This window comes from Aspergillus flavus, chromosome 2 (assembly GCF_009017415.1).
Source record: "Aspergillus flavus chromosome 2, complete sequence".
NCBI lineage: Eukaryota > Fungi > Ascomycota > Eurotiomycetes > Eurotiales > Aspergillaceae > Aspergillus > Aspergillus flavus.
In genome coordinates, this window is record NC_092409.1 from 5,860,217 (window position 1) to 5,878,110 (window position 17,894).

The 17,894-nt window shown below is 49.3% G+C and overlaps 9 protein-coding genes across 9 annotated transcripts; 4 read left to right on the top strand and 5 right to left on the bottom strand.

The window, feature by feature from the left end:
* Nucleotides 1-766: 766 nt before the first annotated feature.
* On the bottom strand, nucleotides 767-1,771 carry F9C07_1841 (putative short-chain dehydrogenase/reductase; the record flags this gene model as incomplete). Its single annotated transcript, XM_071508430.1, has 1 exon — nucleotides 767-1,771. The coding sequence occupies one exon, from the start codon at nucleotides 1,769-1,771 to the stop codon at nucleotides 767-769; it is 1,005 nt and encodes a 334-aa protein (XP_071364092.1).
* Nucleotides 1,772-2,136: 365 nt separating this feature from the next.
* On the top strand, nucleotides 2,137-3,195 carry F9C07_1840 (uncharacterized protein; the record flags this gene model as incomplete). Its single annotated transcript, XM_041290390.1, has 2 exons — nucleotides 2,137-2,266; nucleotides 2,327-3,195. 2 exons carry the CDS (start codon nucleotides 2,137-2,139, stop codon nucleotides 3,193-3,195), a joined length of 999 nt encoding a protein of 332 aa, XP_041143704.1.
* Nucleotides 3,196-3,284: 89 nt separating this feature from the next.
* F9C07_1839 (uncharacterized protein) lies at nucleotides 3,285-4,604 on the bottom strand (the record flags this gene model as incomplete). Its single annotated transcript, XM_041285049.1, has 1 exon — nucleotides 3,285-4,604. One exon carries the CDS (start codon nucleotides 4,602-4,604, stop codon nucleotides 3,285-3,287), a length of 1,320 nt encoding a protein of 439 aa, XP_041143705.1.
* Nucleotides 4,605-5,324: 720 nt separating this feature from the next.
* Nucleotides 5,325-6,493, top strand: F9C07_1838 (uncharacterized protein; the record flags this gene model as incomplete). Its single annotated transcript, XM_041290391.1, has 2 exons — nucleotides 5,325-5,536; nucleotides 5,587-6,493. 2 exons carry the CDS (start codon nucleotides 5,325-5,327, stop codon nucleotides 6,491-6,493), a joined length of 1,119 nt encoding a protein of 372 aa, XP_041143706.1.
* A 536-nt stretch (nucleotides 6,494-7,029) lies between these two features.
* Nucleotides 7,030-8,272, bottom strand: F9C07_2278366 (Zn-dependent alcohol dehydrogenase). The gene has a single exon (XM_041285050.2). The coding sequence runs from the start codon at nucleotides 8,128-8,130 to the stop codon at nucleotides 7,132-7,134; it is 999 nt and encodes a 332-aa protein (XP_041143707.1). The 5' UTR covers nucleotides 8,131-8,272; the 3' UTR covers nucleotides 7,030-7,131.
* A 266-nt stretch (nucleotides 8,273-8,538) lies between these two features.
* F9C07_1836 (putative short chain oxidoreductase) lies at nucleotides 8,539-9,498 on the bottom strand (the record flags this gene model as incomplete). The annotated part of the gene is made up of 4 exons (XM_041290406.1): nucleotides 8,539-8,727; nucleotides 8,806-8,962; nucleotides 9,014-9,121; nucleotides 9,185-9,498. The coding sequence occupies 4 exons, from the start codon at nucleotides 9,496-9,498 to the stop codon at nucleotides 8,539-8,541; spliced, it is 768 nt and encodes a 255-aa protein (XP_041143708.1).
* A 1,352-nt stretch (nucleotides 9,499-10,850) lies between these two features.
* On the top strand, nucleotides 10,851-13,274 carry F9C07_1352780 (plasma membrane zinc ion transporter). Its single transcript, XM_041290392.2, has 5 exons — nucleotides 10,851-11,296; nucleotides 11,385-11,582; nucleotides 11,644-12,525; nucleotides 12,585-12,684; nucleotides 12,766-13,274. Exons 1-5 carry the CDS (start codon nucleotides 11,032-11,034, stop codon nucleotides 13,022-13,024), a joined length of 1,704 nt encoding a protein of 567 aa, XP_041143709.1. The 5' UTR covers nucleotides 10,851-11,031; the 3' UTR covers nucleotides 13,025-13,274.
* On the top strand, nucleotides 13,275-15,902 carry F9C07_1352762 (uncharacterized protein). The gene is made up of 5 exons (XM_071508010.1): nucleotides 13,275-14,382; nucleotides 14,438-14,613; nucleotides 14,662-14,960; nucleotides 15,007-15,218; nucleotides 15,286-15,902. The coding sequence occupies exons 1-5, from the start codon at nucleotides 13,525-13,527 to the stop codon at nucleotides 15,835-15,837; spliced, it is 2,097 nt and encodes a 698-aa protein (XP_071364093.1). The 5' UTR covers nucleotides 13,275-13,524; the 3' UTR covers nucleotides 15,838-15,902.
* Nucleotides 15,903-16,021: 119 nt separating this feature from the next.
* Nucleotides 16,022-17,518, bottom strand: F9C07_2057110 (fungal-specific transcription factor domain-containing protein; the record flags this gene model as incomplete). Its single annotated transcript, XM_041290407.2, has 3 exons — nucleotides 16,022-16,718; nucleotides 16,781-17,300; nucleotides 17,356-17,518. 3 exons carry the CDS (start codon nucleotides 17,516-17,518, stop codon nucleotides 16,022-16,024), a joined length of 1,380 nt encoding a protein of 459 aa, XP_041143711.2.
* Between the last annotated feature and the right edge of the window lie 376 nt (nucleotides 17,519-17,894).

Consider the following 17,894-nt stretch of genomic DNA (forward strand, 5'->3'; position numbering starts at 1 on the left):
GCTGTGTGACCATAGAATATACCTGTCTCGTATAGGGTGTTTTTGATTCTTGTGTCTGTGATTCTGTGAGTCTGTAAGTCTGTAAGTCGCCTCCGGAGGAAAGATTTGGGGATGTTCTCGGTCGACCAAAAGAAGTGGTCATTATGATAGCAAAAATACCTAATGGGTTACGTATAATAAGGCTCACTATATCATCCATGCATCACTGACAGGTGCCTCAGGACCTACACTTCTTTACCTCTTCCGGAATTGACCCCTTCATTATTCCACGCAACAGCCACACCACACAACTCAATGTCAAAGCCTTCTCTTGCTATATCTTACCATATCTAATTTAGAGAAAAGACAATGGGGTCACGATAAATAGATCAGGATCCGATCTTAAGAGAGCGTCTCAGTAACGACCACGCGCATACTGCCACCCAGAGACAAACAGTGATTGCATCCAATATGATGTATTGTTCCTACTCAAGCCTTGCATTGACCTCCAATCTTCTGTGACTAGCTTAGAGGGTCCCTGGAATCCAAAAGCTACTTGTTCTTATCAAAACGCCCCTCTCAATCTTCGCTTTGATTGTCGTTATGTGACATTTCTGAGAGCGAGAGGGTTGGTTTTGGCTTTTTACATCCAAGTGGTACGTCCATGTTAGCAAGTATCCAGGATATTGTGAAGTACAATAAATGCCGCATTGCATAAAATTACTATTACTCAAGCTTATAACCCACCGCCGTCATACTAGTACACAAACCAACCCCCAAGATCACATCACTTATCATCCGACAGTCCAACCATCTCCAACGAATCTTTCCACAGCCGAGCCTCGTCCTCCGGCTTATATGTGTGATTGACAAATGTCCCAACATAATCCTCAGTTCCTTCCGGGCCACGTACGGCCTCGGCACATCCAGCAAGGAATTTTCCCCCGTTGCCTTCCCACTCCCTACCAACAGCGGCCCATACCGTTGTCGCAGCGCCTTGCTCGAAGCTCTTCCACAGAGAATTCCATCTCGTATTCTGGAGCAATTGTTCAATCTGCTCGGGAGTAAGGTATTGTCCCAGATTAGTGGCGATCATCCCGGGGTGAACACTGGTCGCGTGCAGTCCGCGAGAGCCATATCGACGGTCGAGTTCATTTGCCATGTAAATAACCGCTGTCTTAGACTGAGAGTATGCTGTCCATGGTTCGTATCCACCTTTCTGGAAGCTATAGTTATCCGACGCGTTGATACCGTGATGTCGGTGTGAATCGGAAGATACGTTAACGACGCGAGACTGAAACTCAGGAGTGGAGGCGGCAAGCATGGCAGGCTTGAGTAGGTTGAAGAGCAGGAAATGGGAAAGATGGTTTGTTGCGAACTGCAGCTCATAGCCATCCATTGACAGGCGGAGTTCCGGCAGAGCCATGATCCCGGCGTTGTTGATCAGGAGGCTTACTTTGTCGGTTTTGGAAAGGATGGTCTTCGCGGCGTTGCGCACACTTTCAAGGGAGGACTGGTCTATGTGGATAAGTTCCATCTGCTCTGGCTTGAAGATGTCGCCCAGAGCGGTTTTCGCTTTGTTCAAATCTCGGGCTGTGAGATAGAGAAATGCGCCGGTTGCTGCGATGGCTCGGACTGTTTCAAGGCCGATGCCGGATGAGACACCGGTGATTACGGCAGACTTGCCAGCAAGCTTGCCTTCCATCTCGGCGTCTTTCACAATCTGGAGTGCTGTTGGGCGGGCGTCGCCGGGACCCTGGGGGTTTGCGTGAGCTTCGGCGTAGCGAGACATGGTGTTTTATATCAGAATATGTTGATTGATCAGTGCGGTAAGTTACGAAAAATAGAAGAGAATATCATAAGATGCTGCTGATGAAGGGAATGCTCAGCAGGAAAGTACTAGCCTTTTATATCCATTCGCAATGCAGTCAATGTGTTGTGATTTCTACGGGAGTATACAATGTGGCCCAAACTGGCTGACATGTTTTTCCAGGTTGGGAATAGCGGCTAATATGGGTCCAAGAAGTGTGGCTGACAGCTGACAGTTTTTACCAAATTGGGATAGTACCATGTGTTTGGCCCCCAACGGAGTTAAGAAACATCTCAGTCTATCACAAATTCACAATTTCCGTTGCCTTCCTTTGCATACCAGTGAATATGACCAGTACTTCATGGTTGCCAAAGTCCGAGCGTAGTGCAGTGGAGCCGGTGGATCACGGCGTTATGGCCGGAGATGAGAAGCTACAGCGCAAAAGGACACAGAACAGGTTGAACCAGAGAGCGCGCAGTGAGTGTTACGGCCTACGTCTGCCCCTCAAAGCTCTGTCGATCCAATAGACTCATCTAGAGCCAGGACTTCGTCTTCGAGACAAGGATCAAGCCCATATAACCGCCAACCCGCGTCCATTCCGAGTCTATCGTTGGCGGCTTGAGGATGAAAGTCAAACCACGTCAGGCGCAAGCAGCAAACATCTGAACCATGGCCCAGCCCCGAACAACACAGAGTGGAGTGAGCACTCCGCACCCTATCTTTCCGTTGCACCATTTTCAATCTCCAACCAAGTGCAGAGGGTTTTGCATGGGTCGTCGGAGACGGAAGTTTCCCTACCTGCTGACCACTTGCTACATCTGATTCAGTTTAACGTGCTGCGAGGAGTCCACCATGCCAAGGTTATCCTGGCCGGGTCATCCGCGTTCATCATCCCAGGCATTGAGAAAAATGAGATCCGCCCCGGCCACCTTTGGTTTCTCGGTACTTCCATGTATTACGCGACAAGGCCCGGGCTCCCTGAGAGTCTAATTCCGACGTCGTTGCAAATGGATATTGAACACGCGACCTGGATCAACTTCTTGCCAATCCCGCGGATGCGAGATAATCTGATCGCCCACGAGAACTCTTTTGATCATACGGAATTTGTAAGAGACTTGCTTGGGGACAAGATCGTGGACTACATGTTTGGTTCACTATGGTCCCGCAAGCCTCCTATTGCCAGTAAGCTGGCACTCACGGAAGGGGACGATGACGATGTCACTGCCTCGAGACAGGGGCTTATCTTGTGGGGCGAGCCGCACAGACTAGAAAGCTGGGAAGTGACGCCTGGCTTCATACGGAAATGGGCATGGGCTATGGAGGGGTGCGATGAGTTGATAGCGTCGAGCAATCGATGGAGGATGATGAGAGGAGAAGAGCCCATACGGGTCACTGTATGCGAGTAGTTGATCTGCTTGGGCAGAGGGTATAGATGATACGCTCATGATACATGAATTATACATTCCAGAAACTGCAAGAAGTATTGGTATAGCGTCTAGCTTAGAATCCACTTCGCATGAGGACAGGAACCCATATCATCCACCAGGGCATCGACTCTCTCCGTAATCCAGCCGGAGGCGACTCCGTCCTTCTGCGCACCCCGAACAGGCACATGGGATGTCCAACACTTCCCATCGGTATAAGTATACTGTACACATTTATCGTCACGATAGCAGAGCACCCGGCACTCCACCAAGCTGAGACTCGACTTCCCCGGCGTCTCTTCAATCCGATTATCCCAACCGGCGACGGTCCCTCCCAACTTCGGGCGGACAATATGTCGAAACACATCCCGATACAAGACGTGCTTCCGATTGCCATCGCGGTACCATTTCCGCTCAAACTCCCAGAGTTCTCGAATTTGGTCCGGCCCCAGATGATGATAGGCCACCGGCGCATAACACCACGGCTTCTTGCGATACCCTTCCGAGAAAAAGTCCAGCTCACTCGGCTGCCCGGAGATCAAAACCGGCCAGGCCCAGAGCATACCGACGCCAGCATCCGCCATCAACTTCCCCAACACACAATCACCCGCCCAGTGATCATTCGTCACGCGATCCCACATATCCACATTCTCCCTCCTCAGGGTAACCGCCGCGCGCATAGCCGGATTCGAAAGCACAAACCCGGACCCACCATGCGCAAACACCACATCGGCAATCTGCATCTGATTGCCCAAATAATACGGCCGCTGGTGCTCCAGCTGCGCCAACCAGGACAACAAATTCGGCCAGAAGAAATACGTATCGGCCTCCATGAAGACGTACCATTTCGCGTCGGCGCGCGCCTTCAACGTCTCCTCGATCATGGGCAGGAACTTCCACTTATCCAGTTTCCAGCCTGGGTTGTTCGGTTTCCCGAAGGCGGAGTTGGTGTCCGGGTTCAGGTCGGCGGATGTGAGGGCTGTGCGCCCGGCGGCGCGGACGCGGTTGTAGATGCTGAAATCCGGGTTGGATTGTTTGATATCCTCGGCTACGTTTTCGAGGACGTCGTGGAGTTGCACGTTGTGGATTTTCTCGGCGTAGTCGGAGAAGATTATGTAGTTTGGGATGCAGCGGAGGGTGGTTTGCAGGTGGATGGGGACTTTGTCGCGGGCTTCGGTGACGCCGGTTTTCAGGACCACGAAGATGTCCTCCAAGCCGGGAAGGTCGGGACAGTCTGTGTTGGCATTTTGTTGTCGTTGAGGGAATGCGATCGGGGCCGAGGCATTTTGGTGATTCATGTATATGAACAGGATGACCAGGAGACCCAGGATCGGGCTGATCCAGGTGATTCGTCCGCGAGGCGGATGACGAGCAGGACGAAAGGCCGTCATGGAGTTGAGGGATTGGCGCCGAAGAGGCAGCAACGGGCGAAGGAGGCCATGTTGCGACTTTTAAACCTAAGCAACGACTCAAGGGCACCAGGGACCCCTGACCGCGGCTGACGTGGACGGGGATGGATTGATTGATGTTCACGTTTCCCTCTTGGACTGGTTATGTGGCCTGGCGCTTTATTGGATAATTCGGTGGTCTTTCATGGCCCGCGGTGGGTCGGTGGGGTTCGTCGTTTTGTATCTGTTTTTCTCCCTGTCTTTATCTTGATTTCTTGCGCGGTGCACGGACACGGTCCGGACCGTTCTTTTTTGCTCGTCGTGTTGGTTCTAGGCAGACATGAACCACGTCGATCCCTGTGTTGCTTTTCAGGGTCCTTTTTTCTTTTTTGTCAGTTTGGTCTTGATTGGGTTTGGTTTGGGACGATCACGGTACTTTTCAGAACTCTGCCCTTGCAGTGGACATGAATTGTTCGGACATGCAGTCGGTGACTGAGACATGAGTCAAAGCTACCAAGATGAGGCTATACGAGCGTGAGTCAACATTATCTAACCATTGTCAAGCAACTTAAACTACAACTAATAATAGACCGTGACGATGTGACCCCAAACTGCGGGGTATAAAACCATCTTTGCGCCCGTGCAGGAGTTAAACATGATGATAAAGTATAATTTCATCATAATTTACCCTGGATCCACTTCAACAGCTCGGGACTATCAGCCATGGCGGTGGCCATCTACGAACCTCAACTCATCACACGCAATCCCTTTGCGCGAGACCCAGCTATACGACTACGCGCGAAAACCAAACCGAAGGGCGTGCAACGAGCGAGACTCAAGCATCGCACCATAATCGAGCAACACCAAGCAGCCGAGGCAGAAGCCAGATGGAAAGCGGCCATTGCGCAAAAGACCGAGCCCGATCTCTTAGATAGGTACATGGAACCCTCACATCCAATGCCCAGATCGAAACTGACGAATCCAGGTTCTTCGCCCTCCCGTCAGAAGTCCGGAACCACGTCTACCGTCTTCTCATAGTCCAACCATGTAAATTCAGCTTCAACCACACCTTCCAATGCGAGCGATTCTCATACGACTACCCGGGTCCCGCCCATACGGCCACGGGCCCCGAAAGCAACATGAATTTCGCCTGCGCCGACTGTCGATGGTACGCTTGGGGCCAGCGACAACCTGTCTTTGTTTCCCCCGCACGCAGCCAATGGTCCCCACCGATGACCAACGAGTACATGTGCGATAACTGCTACTCGGAGAATATCCGGGCCAAGCGAGAACCACATCCGACACTGCGAAATCTGAAGTGTCTATGTGCGCGACGAAAGAATCTCCATATTTTTCTCATTAACAAACGCTTCTATAAAGAGGCGTCGCATGTCTTCTGGACGGAGAATTGGTTTGCGTTTGAGAATCCGACTATTCTTATTAATTTTCTGTCGTGTATTCGGCCGCAGACTCGGTCGTTGATTACCAAGATCTCGTTTATGATTGATCCGAATGAGTTGGGTGTGAATCTGGATCGGAAGTATGTGCAGCTGTGTTGGCGGTTGTTGAGGTTGTGTGATGGGTTGATGGAGCTGGAGCTGGATCAGTTCTTTCTGTCGAATTTACAATGGGTTCTTGGAATCAAGAACATCACGCCGCGGAGACGGATGGAGTTTATGAAGACGCCGGATCGGGCGGAGATCGCTTATTTGATGACTTATGACCGAAGGATCTGGCAAGGGGTTTCGAGACGAAAGCCTGTGACGAATATATTGACGCAAACACTGACCAGCAGTATGTTGAAACAGAGACCGATGACGGCCAAGGCAGTGCGGGCGCTTTTTGACAGGCACCAGCAGGGAGAGGATGGGGATATAAGTGCTGGAGATTGATGCCCTAGTGCGGACTAGATATATAATGCCTTGATGTATATAATGATATCACGAATTACTGTCACATACTCCTATGTAGTTGAACTTATCCTGTGTCTGGAATACGGGAGACGGATTCAATGTAGGTATGTGGCAGTTTTATATCCAGCGTCACTTGTTAATATCAATGTATACTTCCGATCCCAATGCTAAGAACGATCTCCACATATCTTAAACCGGACTATATCTAGTTTGTGCATGAATGTGTTACCACTTCTTTGTTCCTATTTATGTTATACTTTCTTCTTTTCCCGTGGAAACGACATGCCCTAGGTCAGTGCTTGACTTCTACCACAATGAAGCCATTCAAAAGATCTGTGCTGCACGGGGCAACTTTCACGTTTCGAGGTTTGCATTCTCGGATGAATCTTAATTCTCTTTTATGTTTCCGAAGTCTTACGGAAGGGGGCCATCCCATGGATATGGAGAGAATATTGAGTGTCTTCAAACAGTTTCCACCTTTTACAGTGAAGCAGGTCCTACACTTGATGCTTATGCCTCACCTAGAATGAGAAAAGATATCTAACACCTCCAAGTTAAGCAAACATTATCATTTCCAATACTATACATATAACCCACATTCAACTCTAATTACACCACTACTGCGCAACCAACAACCCCCGATACCTCATCTTCCCCTCCTCCAGCGTCTTCAAACACTCCTCAATCCCCTCCTTACTCATCGGATATGTCATATTAATCGGCTTCACCCCATGAAAAGCCGCAAAATCCAACATATCGCGATGAACCTGTCTGGCCGAGACAATCGACCCCACAACCCTAAACCCATTCCCCAGTAGCGGCATATAAGGAAACTTGAAATCCTCCAAGTCAACCGACAACGGGGAAATAGTCGCCCCAGGATTCAAAACACTCACATACTGATTCCAATCCGGCTGACTGCTCGTTGTGACAATCAAATTATCCAATTTCTTCTCAACCTTCAACTCCTTAACACCCTTCGTCGCATAGAACTCCGCAGCGCCCAGTTTCTTAGCTTCGTCTTTCTTATTATCACTCCCCGAGAACACCACAACCTGACATCCCATCTTGGCCGCAAACTGGATCGCCAAATGCCCTAATCCCCCGACTCCGATGATACCCACCCGAGCAGTAGGTTTCACACCAGCTACATGCAGGGCATTAAACACAGTCGACCCCCCACACATCAACGGCGCCGCATCCTCATTCTTAATCCCCTCGGGAATCTTAAACAGGAACGATTCCCGCCAGATAGCATGCGAAGCAAACGACCCCTGGTCCAGATCCGCGGCCGCGTACATCTTCCGCTCGGGACAGAACGTCTCCCACCCCGTTAGACATTTCGAACACCGGCCGCAGCAATCGTGTTCGTAGCCCCAGCCGACTCGGTCGCCTTTGACCAGGTCTTGTACTTCGGGACCGGTTTCTTCGACCACGCCGGCTCCTTCGTGGCCGAGGGCCATGTCTGTTGTGCGGTAATGGACGTCTGTGAAACAGACCCCGGAGTGGGTGATTCGGATCAGGACTTGGTCTTTTTGGAGCGCGGGGCGGTGGGTTGTGGATTTCTGGATGCTGCCGTCTTTGGAGCCTTTGTAGATTGTGAAGTCGTAGCCCATTTTCTTTTTCTTTTTCTTTTTCTTTTTTATCTTTTAACTTTGTGTCTTGGTTTGGGGCTGGGGTTGGGTTTGGTGTGGGGTTGATTGGCTTGGGTGTTTCGAACTTGTGGTTTATTGGACAGATTGTATTGTTTAATTTGTGTAGAAGAGGGTCTTAAGGACCTTGAAGACGTCTCCTGTACCCCCGTAGTTATACCTGATTGATATTATGATGTCATGGGCACTGAAGCATATCAATTACCGAAAGCGGCAAATAAGGGTTGCATCACTGCGTGGATCCACAACTACATCACCACTCTCTCATTCATGCCCTTACGCTGGTCTGGACTGCAATGTCAAGGTTTCATTTTTGATTATTCTACTCCCCCGTTCACCTTGCTTAGAAACTTTATTTTCTGATCCTGATTACTACCATGGGATCTCTGCCCCGTCGTATTGATTGAATCCCTCTGTTTGTTCCCAGCCGGGCACATGGATGTTGAGGAACTTCCCATTTGTGTCTTTGTGATTGGCCTCTAGGATGATCTTTGTCACTGCTTCTGCGCCGGTGGAGACGGGGAGATCTGCTCTTGGTCCGCCTAGGTCGGTTTTTAGCCACTAGTCTTGTTAGCATTCTCACTATCTATTACTTTGAGTCCAATTGATAGAAGAGGAGGTAGGAGAGGATATACACACCCCAGGACTAACACAAAAAACAGTAAACCCCTCATGCTCAAGACTAAGCGCATACTGCACAGTAAGCATATTCAACGCAGCCTTAGTGATATTATACGCCGGAGTCAGTTTCGCCATGAAAGGTGACGCCGTGCCTATAGAGCCTAACGTCGTGGATCTAGATCCGTTAGCTATCCACTACATGCTGGGAATATATAATAGGGCTTACATATTGGTAATAACCTTTCGGTCTCCTTTGCGGAGAAGGGGTAGGAATGTACGGATTACTTCGTGGGGTGCATTTACGTTTGTGTTGAATGTTTCGGTGAGATTATCCCTATTTGATCATTGTCAATTGGATATTTCTTGGATGGAGGGGAGTGTGTTATGTGTTGTGTACATGTATTCTGGCCCTCCCTTGGTCACGGGTTGGGTTCCTGCGTTGTTGATGAGGACGTCTAGACCGCGGCCTTGGAGTTGGCGTTCTATTTGTTGTGCCGCTGTTCTGATGCTGATTGTGTCGGTTACGTCGAGTTGGATGTAAGATGCACGGCCGGAGGACTGGTCGATGAGGTCTTTGAGATTGGGACTGGGTTGGGCGGATCGCGAGGTTGCGAAGATGGATGCGACTTGTGATGCCGGGAGAGAGAGCAACTGGGAGACAAGGGCGAGGCCGAGGCCTCGTGAGGTGCCGGTGATGAGATAGCTGGCCATTTGGCTATATTATATGGTCAAGGTATTGTGGAAATTGGTGTTTATGGTTGTGTTGTTGGTTATGGTAGTAGAGGTGTGGGTAGTAAGGATCGGGAGTAAAAGTGTAGGTGATATATATCTCGGCTTGTCCTGGGTTGGAATGTTATCTGAGTGATTAGGTTTTCCAACTAGTGAAGCCAAAGTACTAATTGTACTGAGCGGATTGGTTAACCAACAGAGCTTAGTGCCATACAACTCTTCCTATACTATGCTGTTGTCTATGTATCAAGGAAGCAATGATATCACTGCGAGCGCGGGGCCATCGATGGTCCGCTTATCTCCAATCTCTGTGGTCACGTGCACAGTGGATTTCCCTACTGGATGCGGAGTCGAATTCGATAGGTGTAACTGCGTGTTCATCTACTTAGTTCTCAATAGTACAGATCGTTATTAGCTTGGGTGTTCTGTCTTGGCTTGGTCTGAGTTCTGACAAGCCACGTGGCGGGTTGGAGCTCTAGAGTTTACTTTTACTTTCTTTCAATCCCAAGTTGGGCAACGGTATCGTAGTCCCATCACACTCGTGAGAGAAGCAGAATATTGAGTCTTAATTCTGTCGCCAGGCGGATTCCGCCGATCTCCTCTTTATTCCGATCGTGCGCAAATCACCGGGCCAAGATTCTCCCTGAGTGCGAAGGCCTATTTCTGGAATCCTCTATACCAAAGTAATTAAAGCCTGTCTGGCCCGCTTGTTAGGTAAGGCCATCCGATTTCTCCCGAGGAGTATGTAACAAGCAAAGGGTGATGATGCATCCCTTGGTTAGAACCTTGAGTGAAGAATATGAACTTTATCCTAGTAAAATATGACAGAACATGGTTCAGACTGACTACAGGCCAAACGTGCCCAATATGTGATCAATCAAACAGATTCAAACTCCTAGTGAAATCTCGTGGATATTCTCCGAGATAGTGAGTGGAGTTGACAGGTCCCGTGGTCCGTGGATAAGGACTGCCCTGTAGGGCGTACGATGAAAACGGGAACGGCCGCGCCGTTGGTGTACCCCTGGATTGACGATCCATGATCTTTTTTCCTGTTTCTCCTTTCTTCCTTGTTGTAGAGTGGTGTCTACTGTCATTGGGATTGAAGAGTCCTGGATCTATGCCGGGCCGACGGTTGCGGAATGCCCCGATCATCGGCCCGAAAAACTCTCACACCTAAAATCGAACATAACGTCCCGTGATCTATCCCAAGCCCAGAGGACGGGATCATGGGATATAGGAGTGTCATTCAACCACAGCAAGCATGCTGCAAGGTGATTTGGACGGCATGAAACATACAGCTTCTCCAATAACGGGGGAAAACGTCTTTGTTGACGAGGTTTCCATGACCAACGCCAAGAATATGCTAGAGCGATCGTTTCCGGAACCAAGACAATGCCAAGCCCTTAGTTGGCCACAGTCTGCCATCTGGTTCTGCAACGATGAAATTGCGGACAATCTGTCTCAGTTAATACTCCTGTAAACTCCATCACGGTGAGATCAGTAGCGTTGCCCATCATGAATTGCCCGTCGCGTACTGATGATACGCTCTTGCATGTCGAGTGGAATCAGAACCCGCCATTTCTGGCGCCAGATCTGACGACTCGCCAAGACTTGAATGGAATCTCTAACGCCCGTGAGAATAAGGAGGGAGATGGAAATGGTAGTGATTCGGGACAGTCGTTGGCGTGCCACAGTGACAAACGGAGGATGAATTCCCTGCCGATTGATCCAGAGAAGAATCTAATGTGGGATAATGGGGCGTCACTGACCTCGAAGTCAGGTATGACTCCTTATTTTCGTTACTTCCCTGTGTTTACTTGGTCGGTGAGTACCCGGCTGGCGGCATCAGTGCTGATGAGCATCTCCAGGACGTCCCATTGACCCGATGACCAGCTTTAATGCTGGTCAGCAGAGTCATCGTGGTCAAAACAATTCTCAATCTTTTCAAACATTCAAGAGCTGGGCATCGTGGCTACTGTCGGTTCTCTTCACGTCGGCATTGATTTCCCATAGTAGTATTGGGCGATATCTGCATGGCCCGGAGGTTCCCCCAGTTCCCTCATCAGGTAAGACGAATAATCTCCGCGACTGATCTTTAACACAATTCCAGACGCTAATTAGGCCAAGGTTTCGAACCAATTGAAAGAGACCTTCCTTTCGAGAAAAGAGGAACATGTGCGCAGGGTGGTGTTGGGGGTAGCGAGTACAACCTTCCTTTGCACGTTGGCGGGCTGTTCATCATATTGTCAGTTTCGACACTAGCCTGCGCCTTTCCGGTCCTTGCCATATGGTTTCCGCGTCTCCGCATTCCGTCGTCATGTCTCTTCTTCGTCAGTCATTTCGGTACCGGTGTCCTGATCGCCACTGCATTTGTGCACTTGCTCCCCACCGCGTTTCAGTCACTCAACGATCCATGTCTGTCGAAATTCTGGACCACCGATTACCCCGAAATGCCAGGGGCCATTGCCCTGGCGGGAGTGTTCCTGGTGACAGTGATTGAGATGGTCTTTAGTCCCGCGAGACATTGCTGTCGCGGAGGCACTAGCCTGTCGGACCCGCCACCCTATCTTTCTCGACCTACTGAGAAGGAAACCCCCATCAAAAGGGCCCACGTGGTTGATTCGACCGTGTGCAACGAGAGAGAACGACCGGCCGGCGTAGAGCCTCTTCCTCACCTACGCGATATGGGCCCTTTGATCGGTCGGTCTTCTAGCATTAGTCGAGCTATCAACCAAATGGGCGAAGACCCAGAACGTATTTGCCGCATTTCCTCCGCTCCAGAGGTTCCTCAATATCGGCAAGAACCGAGGATCGAACCTGTCCAAGAAGATGTGGAGCGCAGCGACGATGGTCATGTCATGACTCCGGAGCAAAAGCATCGCAAAGAAGTCATGCAAGTCGTCTTGCTGGAAATGGGAATCCTGTTCCATAGTGTTTTCATTGGCATGTCACTCAGTGTATCGGTCGGCAGCGAGTTTGTGATTTTATTGATTGCCATCGTCTTTCACCGTTTGTCTTCCTGCCCTTATACTTACACTGGTTCATGCTTTACTGATACATGGACACAGAAACATTCGAAGGTCTTGCTCTAGGCTCTCGTATCGCAGCGCTGGACTGGCCGGAGAAAGCCATGCAGCCCTGGCTTATGTCTCTGGCATATGGATGCACGTAAGTCCGCTTCATTTCAATCTTTTCTATATTGTTTATGAGGCTATATTGTTTATGAGGGTCAGTTGCTGATGTATGCAGAACCCCAATCGGTCAAGCTATTGGTCTCGCAACCCACACTCTCTATAGCCCCGACTCAGAAGTCGGTCTTCTCCTCGTCGGCGTCATGAATGCCATCTCCGCTGGCCTCCTTATCTTTGCTTCACTGGTAGAGCTGATGTCAGAGGACTTCCTCAGCGATGAGAGCTGGCGTGTGCTTCGTGGCAAGAAGAGAGTTTATGCTTGTATTATTCTCTTCATGGGTGCCTTTTGCATGAGCCTGGTTGGAGCGTGGGCCTAGTGGACATGCAATTCAAAGTAACTCGGGTGAATTACAATGAGGTAGGGTACTTTTTGTAAAGACCCGGATAGATATACTGTATGTGCGATGTTGGGTTGTGTATGAGGGCTGTCAGGTTTGTCGTTTGAGGGTACTTGGTATTGGCAATGATAGAGTACAAGGAAAATCTTTCCGGCCAGAAATTCTTAGCAAAGCATCGAGTTTTAGTGTGAAAACGGGCACTTAGAGGAAATTTTTGATATAGAGTAGTCTATGTGCTGGAGACAAACTGCTACTCAAGTCGAGATATACTTCAAGATCCATCAGTACTGAACCTACCGGGCTTCCATTGGTTGATTTGACCCCACTCACTCGGAATTACGGATTAAATCACGTGGAGTAAATCCGATCTCTCTCGCCGTGTTCGTCACGATCTAGTCAATCGTAATATTAGCAACAGCTGTGAGTTAACCGAACAGTCTAGACGGATATAAAGTAATCCTTACACCTGGGTTGCTCCAATGGCTGACACCCCTGCCTCCCTGCAAACAGGCTGGCGGATATCCAAAGCCTGCCAAGAATGCAGGAAGAGAAAGATCAAGTGCAATGGTAGCAATCCATGCAAAACCTGTCACCTACGAAATACCCCTTGCATTTATCGTGATGTGATCAGACAGCGCAAGAGAAAACACCAAACGAATCGTGATAGTGACTCCTTTGAGTCAGAAGTGACAACGCGCTCTGGGTATGGGGCGGGCCCGCGATCGCCTGGCCTACCGTCGCGCCGGAACCCATCAAATAATTATACTATCAACAACAGTGTGTCTGCGACTCATGTGGAATCTCCATCATGCAAAGTTCAGCTGTACTATGGTTCGACGTCGAACTTTGCTCTCATGCAGGAGATATACCGGGATCTAGTGTCCAATCAGACCCCGGGCTTGGAAAAGCCTCATGGCGAGGTCGAAGAGGCTAGAGCTAGTCTTGATATGTTCAGTTTCCGTCGAATCTTCTTTGGAACACCAGATGAGCCCAAGGAGTCGATAAAAAGCTGCAAGTCAATGGATATGCCGGTCATGTTCTTGCCTCGTGAGCTAGCTAATCTATTTCTGCGGCGATTCTTGTCCACATTATACACATTGATTCCATTTCGCTCAAAAGAGTCGTTCGAACAGCAACTGGAGCATCTATACAACCCTGTTCCCGGGGCTCGCTCTGAAACCTGGGGGCAATGCATGCTTCTGTTAGCGCTGGCTACGGGAGCTCTCGGCACAGAACATTATCGCTGGGGGGATGTGCTGTATGATCAGGTGAAAGCAACTTGCGGTCCATTGGACGACATCGTGAATTTGGAGACGGTCCAATTATCGTTGCTCATGATAAGTGCTCCCTTCTATGATTGCCAAGATACCAGGGGCCTAACTTTACTAGCACGCCCATTATCAGAGTGAGCAGGGGAGACCGAACTCATCCTTTCTTCACTTGGGTGCTGCGTCGCGAAAGGCGCTGTCAGCTGGACTGCATAAAGAAGCCCCAAGCCAAGGCGGAGAGCCTACAGACAGTGTACAAGAGAGGCGGTTAACATTCTGGTCTCTGTATTTCTACGAAACGTTCGTCTCATTTGCTTGATCACACCTGGCCAATCTAACTTGCCGTAGTTGGTTCTGTTTCCATCTCGGACGCCCCTCTTCACTCTCTTTAAGGGACGTCGGTATCGAACTGCCGGAGAACCCTTTCCTGTGTACCTTGACTTATGTCTCTAAAATCATCGCTCGATTGGCAGACGAGATGTTCGGTCATCACCATGACTCGCTTTTGCAGATGTGGAGACTTGCGAGATCAATTACAGACGATTATCGACCATATGAGATGCAGATGCAACAGGCCATTGGTGTTAACTTGGATACATGTCCTCAACAGGGCACTCTCGGCGTACAGCAGACAATACTAACAACCAGTAAGTGATTACACAGCCATAATTCGACTGATAATTGACGATGTAGTTTACTACCACACGGTTCTCTTGACCTTCCGTCCGTTTCTGATCTTCCGTGGCCGGTGGCAGCAAGATATGAAGGACCCTTCTCAACATGGCAGCAATCGTCCGACCGAAGCCCCCGCATGGCTTAATGAGGCTTGTAACAAAGCCCTCGGAGCCTCCTGCAGAACCATTCAGTTTCTAAGTGAAGCGGCTGTGGCTAACGAGTTTGTCCGAGTGAGTTACTCAAAAACCAGAAGGCTGCCATATTTTCCATCCAATCTCCGATCTAACCAGGTAATAGGAACTCCGCTATCACGGATACTTCCTAGGAAGCGCCTCTTTCGCCATAATCTACGACCTAATGCACGGAAAAGACCTTGCTCCCACACACCTTCCCTGGATTTACGCCGCTCTTCAGAGTCTCTCAACCATGCGAGAAGGCGATCCCATCAAAAGCACAATAACGGCTATTCAAACAGTCTTGAGGAAACTAAATCCTGCTTATGAGTGGGTCCCTCCAAAGGCATATAATGATACTATGGGTCAGCAAGCCACCACTGCCCGGCCATACTCTAGTGATATTCCGAATCCCCAGACTCAGAGTATACCCGAACCGTCGTTACCGGGAATACCACTACAACCGTTACAAACTAGTAACGGTTTACCCATATTATCGGAGTTTCAGAACAATTCATTACAGGCTGCGCTCAACCCACCCAGCGGGAGTCTTGGTAGCGGCGAGGACCTTTTGGATCTTACCTTGTCTGATATGGGATGGGACTTTGATTTCTCCACGATGGATTTGGAGACTTTCTTTTCGATTTATCCCAATGGGGAGACCCCGACCGGGTGACATGGTGACCTAGATTGCTTCTTAGGCGGCGTTTTGGTGAAGAGGACGATAATGATAGTGATAAACCCATTATCAACATATAGTTTCATGATCTTAACTGTATGATAATTCATAAAAATCATAATGCTAATCGCTGAGAAACATAAAATGCAGATTCCATATATGTTACCAGAATTTACACACATCAAGCAATCAACCAATGATTCCCCAGCGCCTTCAACTGCTGAACCCAACCACTTACCCCCATAATATCAGAATTAGCCTCATCCCTCAACCTCCAAGCCATCCGCATAACCTCCACCGCAGTCTGCACATATCCCCACGGTAGTACATTCCATAACAAACTCAACCGATCTAGCGCCCACTGCCGATACACGGGGTTATCAGTCTCCGCACCCGCAATAAAAGTCGGCCACGATGTAGCCTTAGATAAAGGATCCTTGGGATCAATGAATGAAAGATGATGGATTATCTCGGTAACCAGTGTCTCTGAGTCCATATCTGTAGGATCATAGGCGATACTTCGGTGTATGTATATGCATACTGCGTTTTGGTGAGCGAGGGCTGTATGGATACGGTTTGGGGTCCGGTGCGTCGGGGCGCCTTCGATGTTGTTGGCCCAGGCTTCTACATCGAATGCTTGCGCGGCATTTAGTAAGGAGGATGCTTCGTTGATTAGATTGGGGGTTTCGGTGGAAGGGAGAGTAAAGGCTATATTTGATAGCTCGCATGCCCGGAAGAGGATCTGGAGGAGAGTTGTTGGGAAGGAGAGATAGCTGTTTGCTTCGGAGCGTCTCAGGATGGTTGTTATATCTATGGGAAGAGAGAAGGGGTCCAAGAAGGTGGTGGAGTTTGTGAGAGTTGAGCCTAGGACGTGGTATCTGGGGTTGTCATTAGGATGGGCTTTTTGTGTTTGTTGGTTGGTTTTGAAATGGTGACTTACGTTAAGCAGTCCGACGTGATGCGATCGCGAATCAATGCTATTGGAGATATTTGGTCGTTCTGGAAGGGCTTTAGAGAGCTGATTAGTTTCATTGCGCCTTCGACGTGCGCTCTCCATGCGTTTTTGCCGGAGTCGATGAGCTCCAGGTTGATGAAAAGGAGTATGACTGTTACTATGAGGTTGATATCTGTGGATGGGAGATTTTCCAGGGCTGTCTTGAGGAGGTGGATTGATTTTTGCTTTGCTGATAGGGCATCTAGGGTTGCACTGGCGGAGGAGTCTGTTGAGTATCTTGTGTGGATCGGGGTATTCACGGCGGAGTGATCTGGCAACAATGCTTGTACGCTGCTATTATGTAGGTCAAAGCTTGGACGGCTCATGCTCGAGATATGCATCGCAGCATTGGCAACTATGATATGCAGTAAGATAGGATGATCTCTACATGTGGGAATTAGACTGCGGAATGGGTTTTCATTGGGAACATCAGATATCACAAGGTCCTCGCAGAGGGTTGTAGCAACTGTAGCATTGATTAGCATGACCAGGATTCAAGAGCCATTTTCAGAGAAGCCTACAATGACACAAGTAACGTCTAGAGGGATTATCCATGCCTTGGAAAAGTGGGTCAATCGGAGTTATGTAAAGCGGTGCCCCGAGATCATTACGATCGGGGATGCTAGGATTTAGATCACATGAGAAGGTCCAAACCCTGCTGGTTCCTTCGTCTCTTGTCGACATGGTGAGTGGCTGGAGATGGTTTGGCGTTGCATAGGTCTTGCCCATCATCTTTCCCCTACTAGCCACACCCTCGTTCCAGATGAACAGCTTGCCGTAGCCCAGACATTCCTGCCCAGTTTTCATGCATTTGTGACATACGGGAACGGAACGGTCACATCTCCGTCGTTTTCTTCGACAGTTGTGGCACGGTTTTGATCCGGGGTTTTCTTGCATTGATGGAATTCGGCCTCACAGAAAGACTGCCAAGAGAGCCCCGCAGGAAAACACAAGCGCGGGAAAATACCAACCTAGAGAACTGAGGCGAGCGGCTAAGAGTGATTGTCTATCGTTGAAAGGTCTCGAGCTTTCTGTGGTGGCGGTATGACCTTTTCTGAGT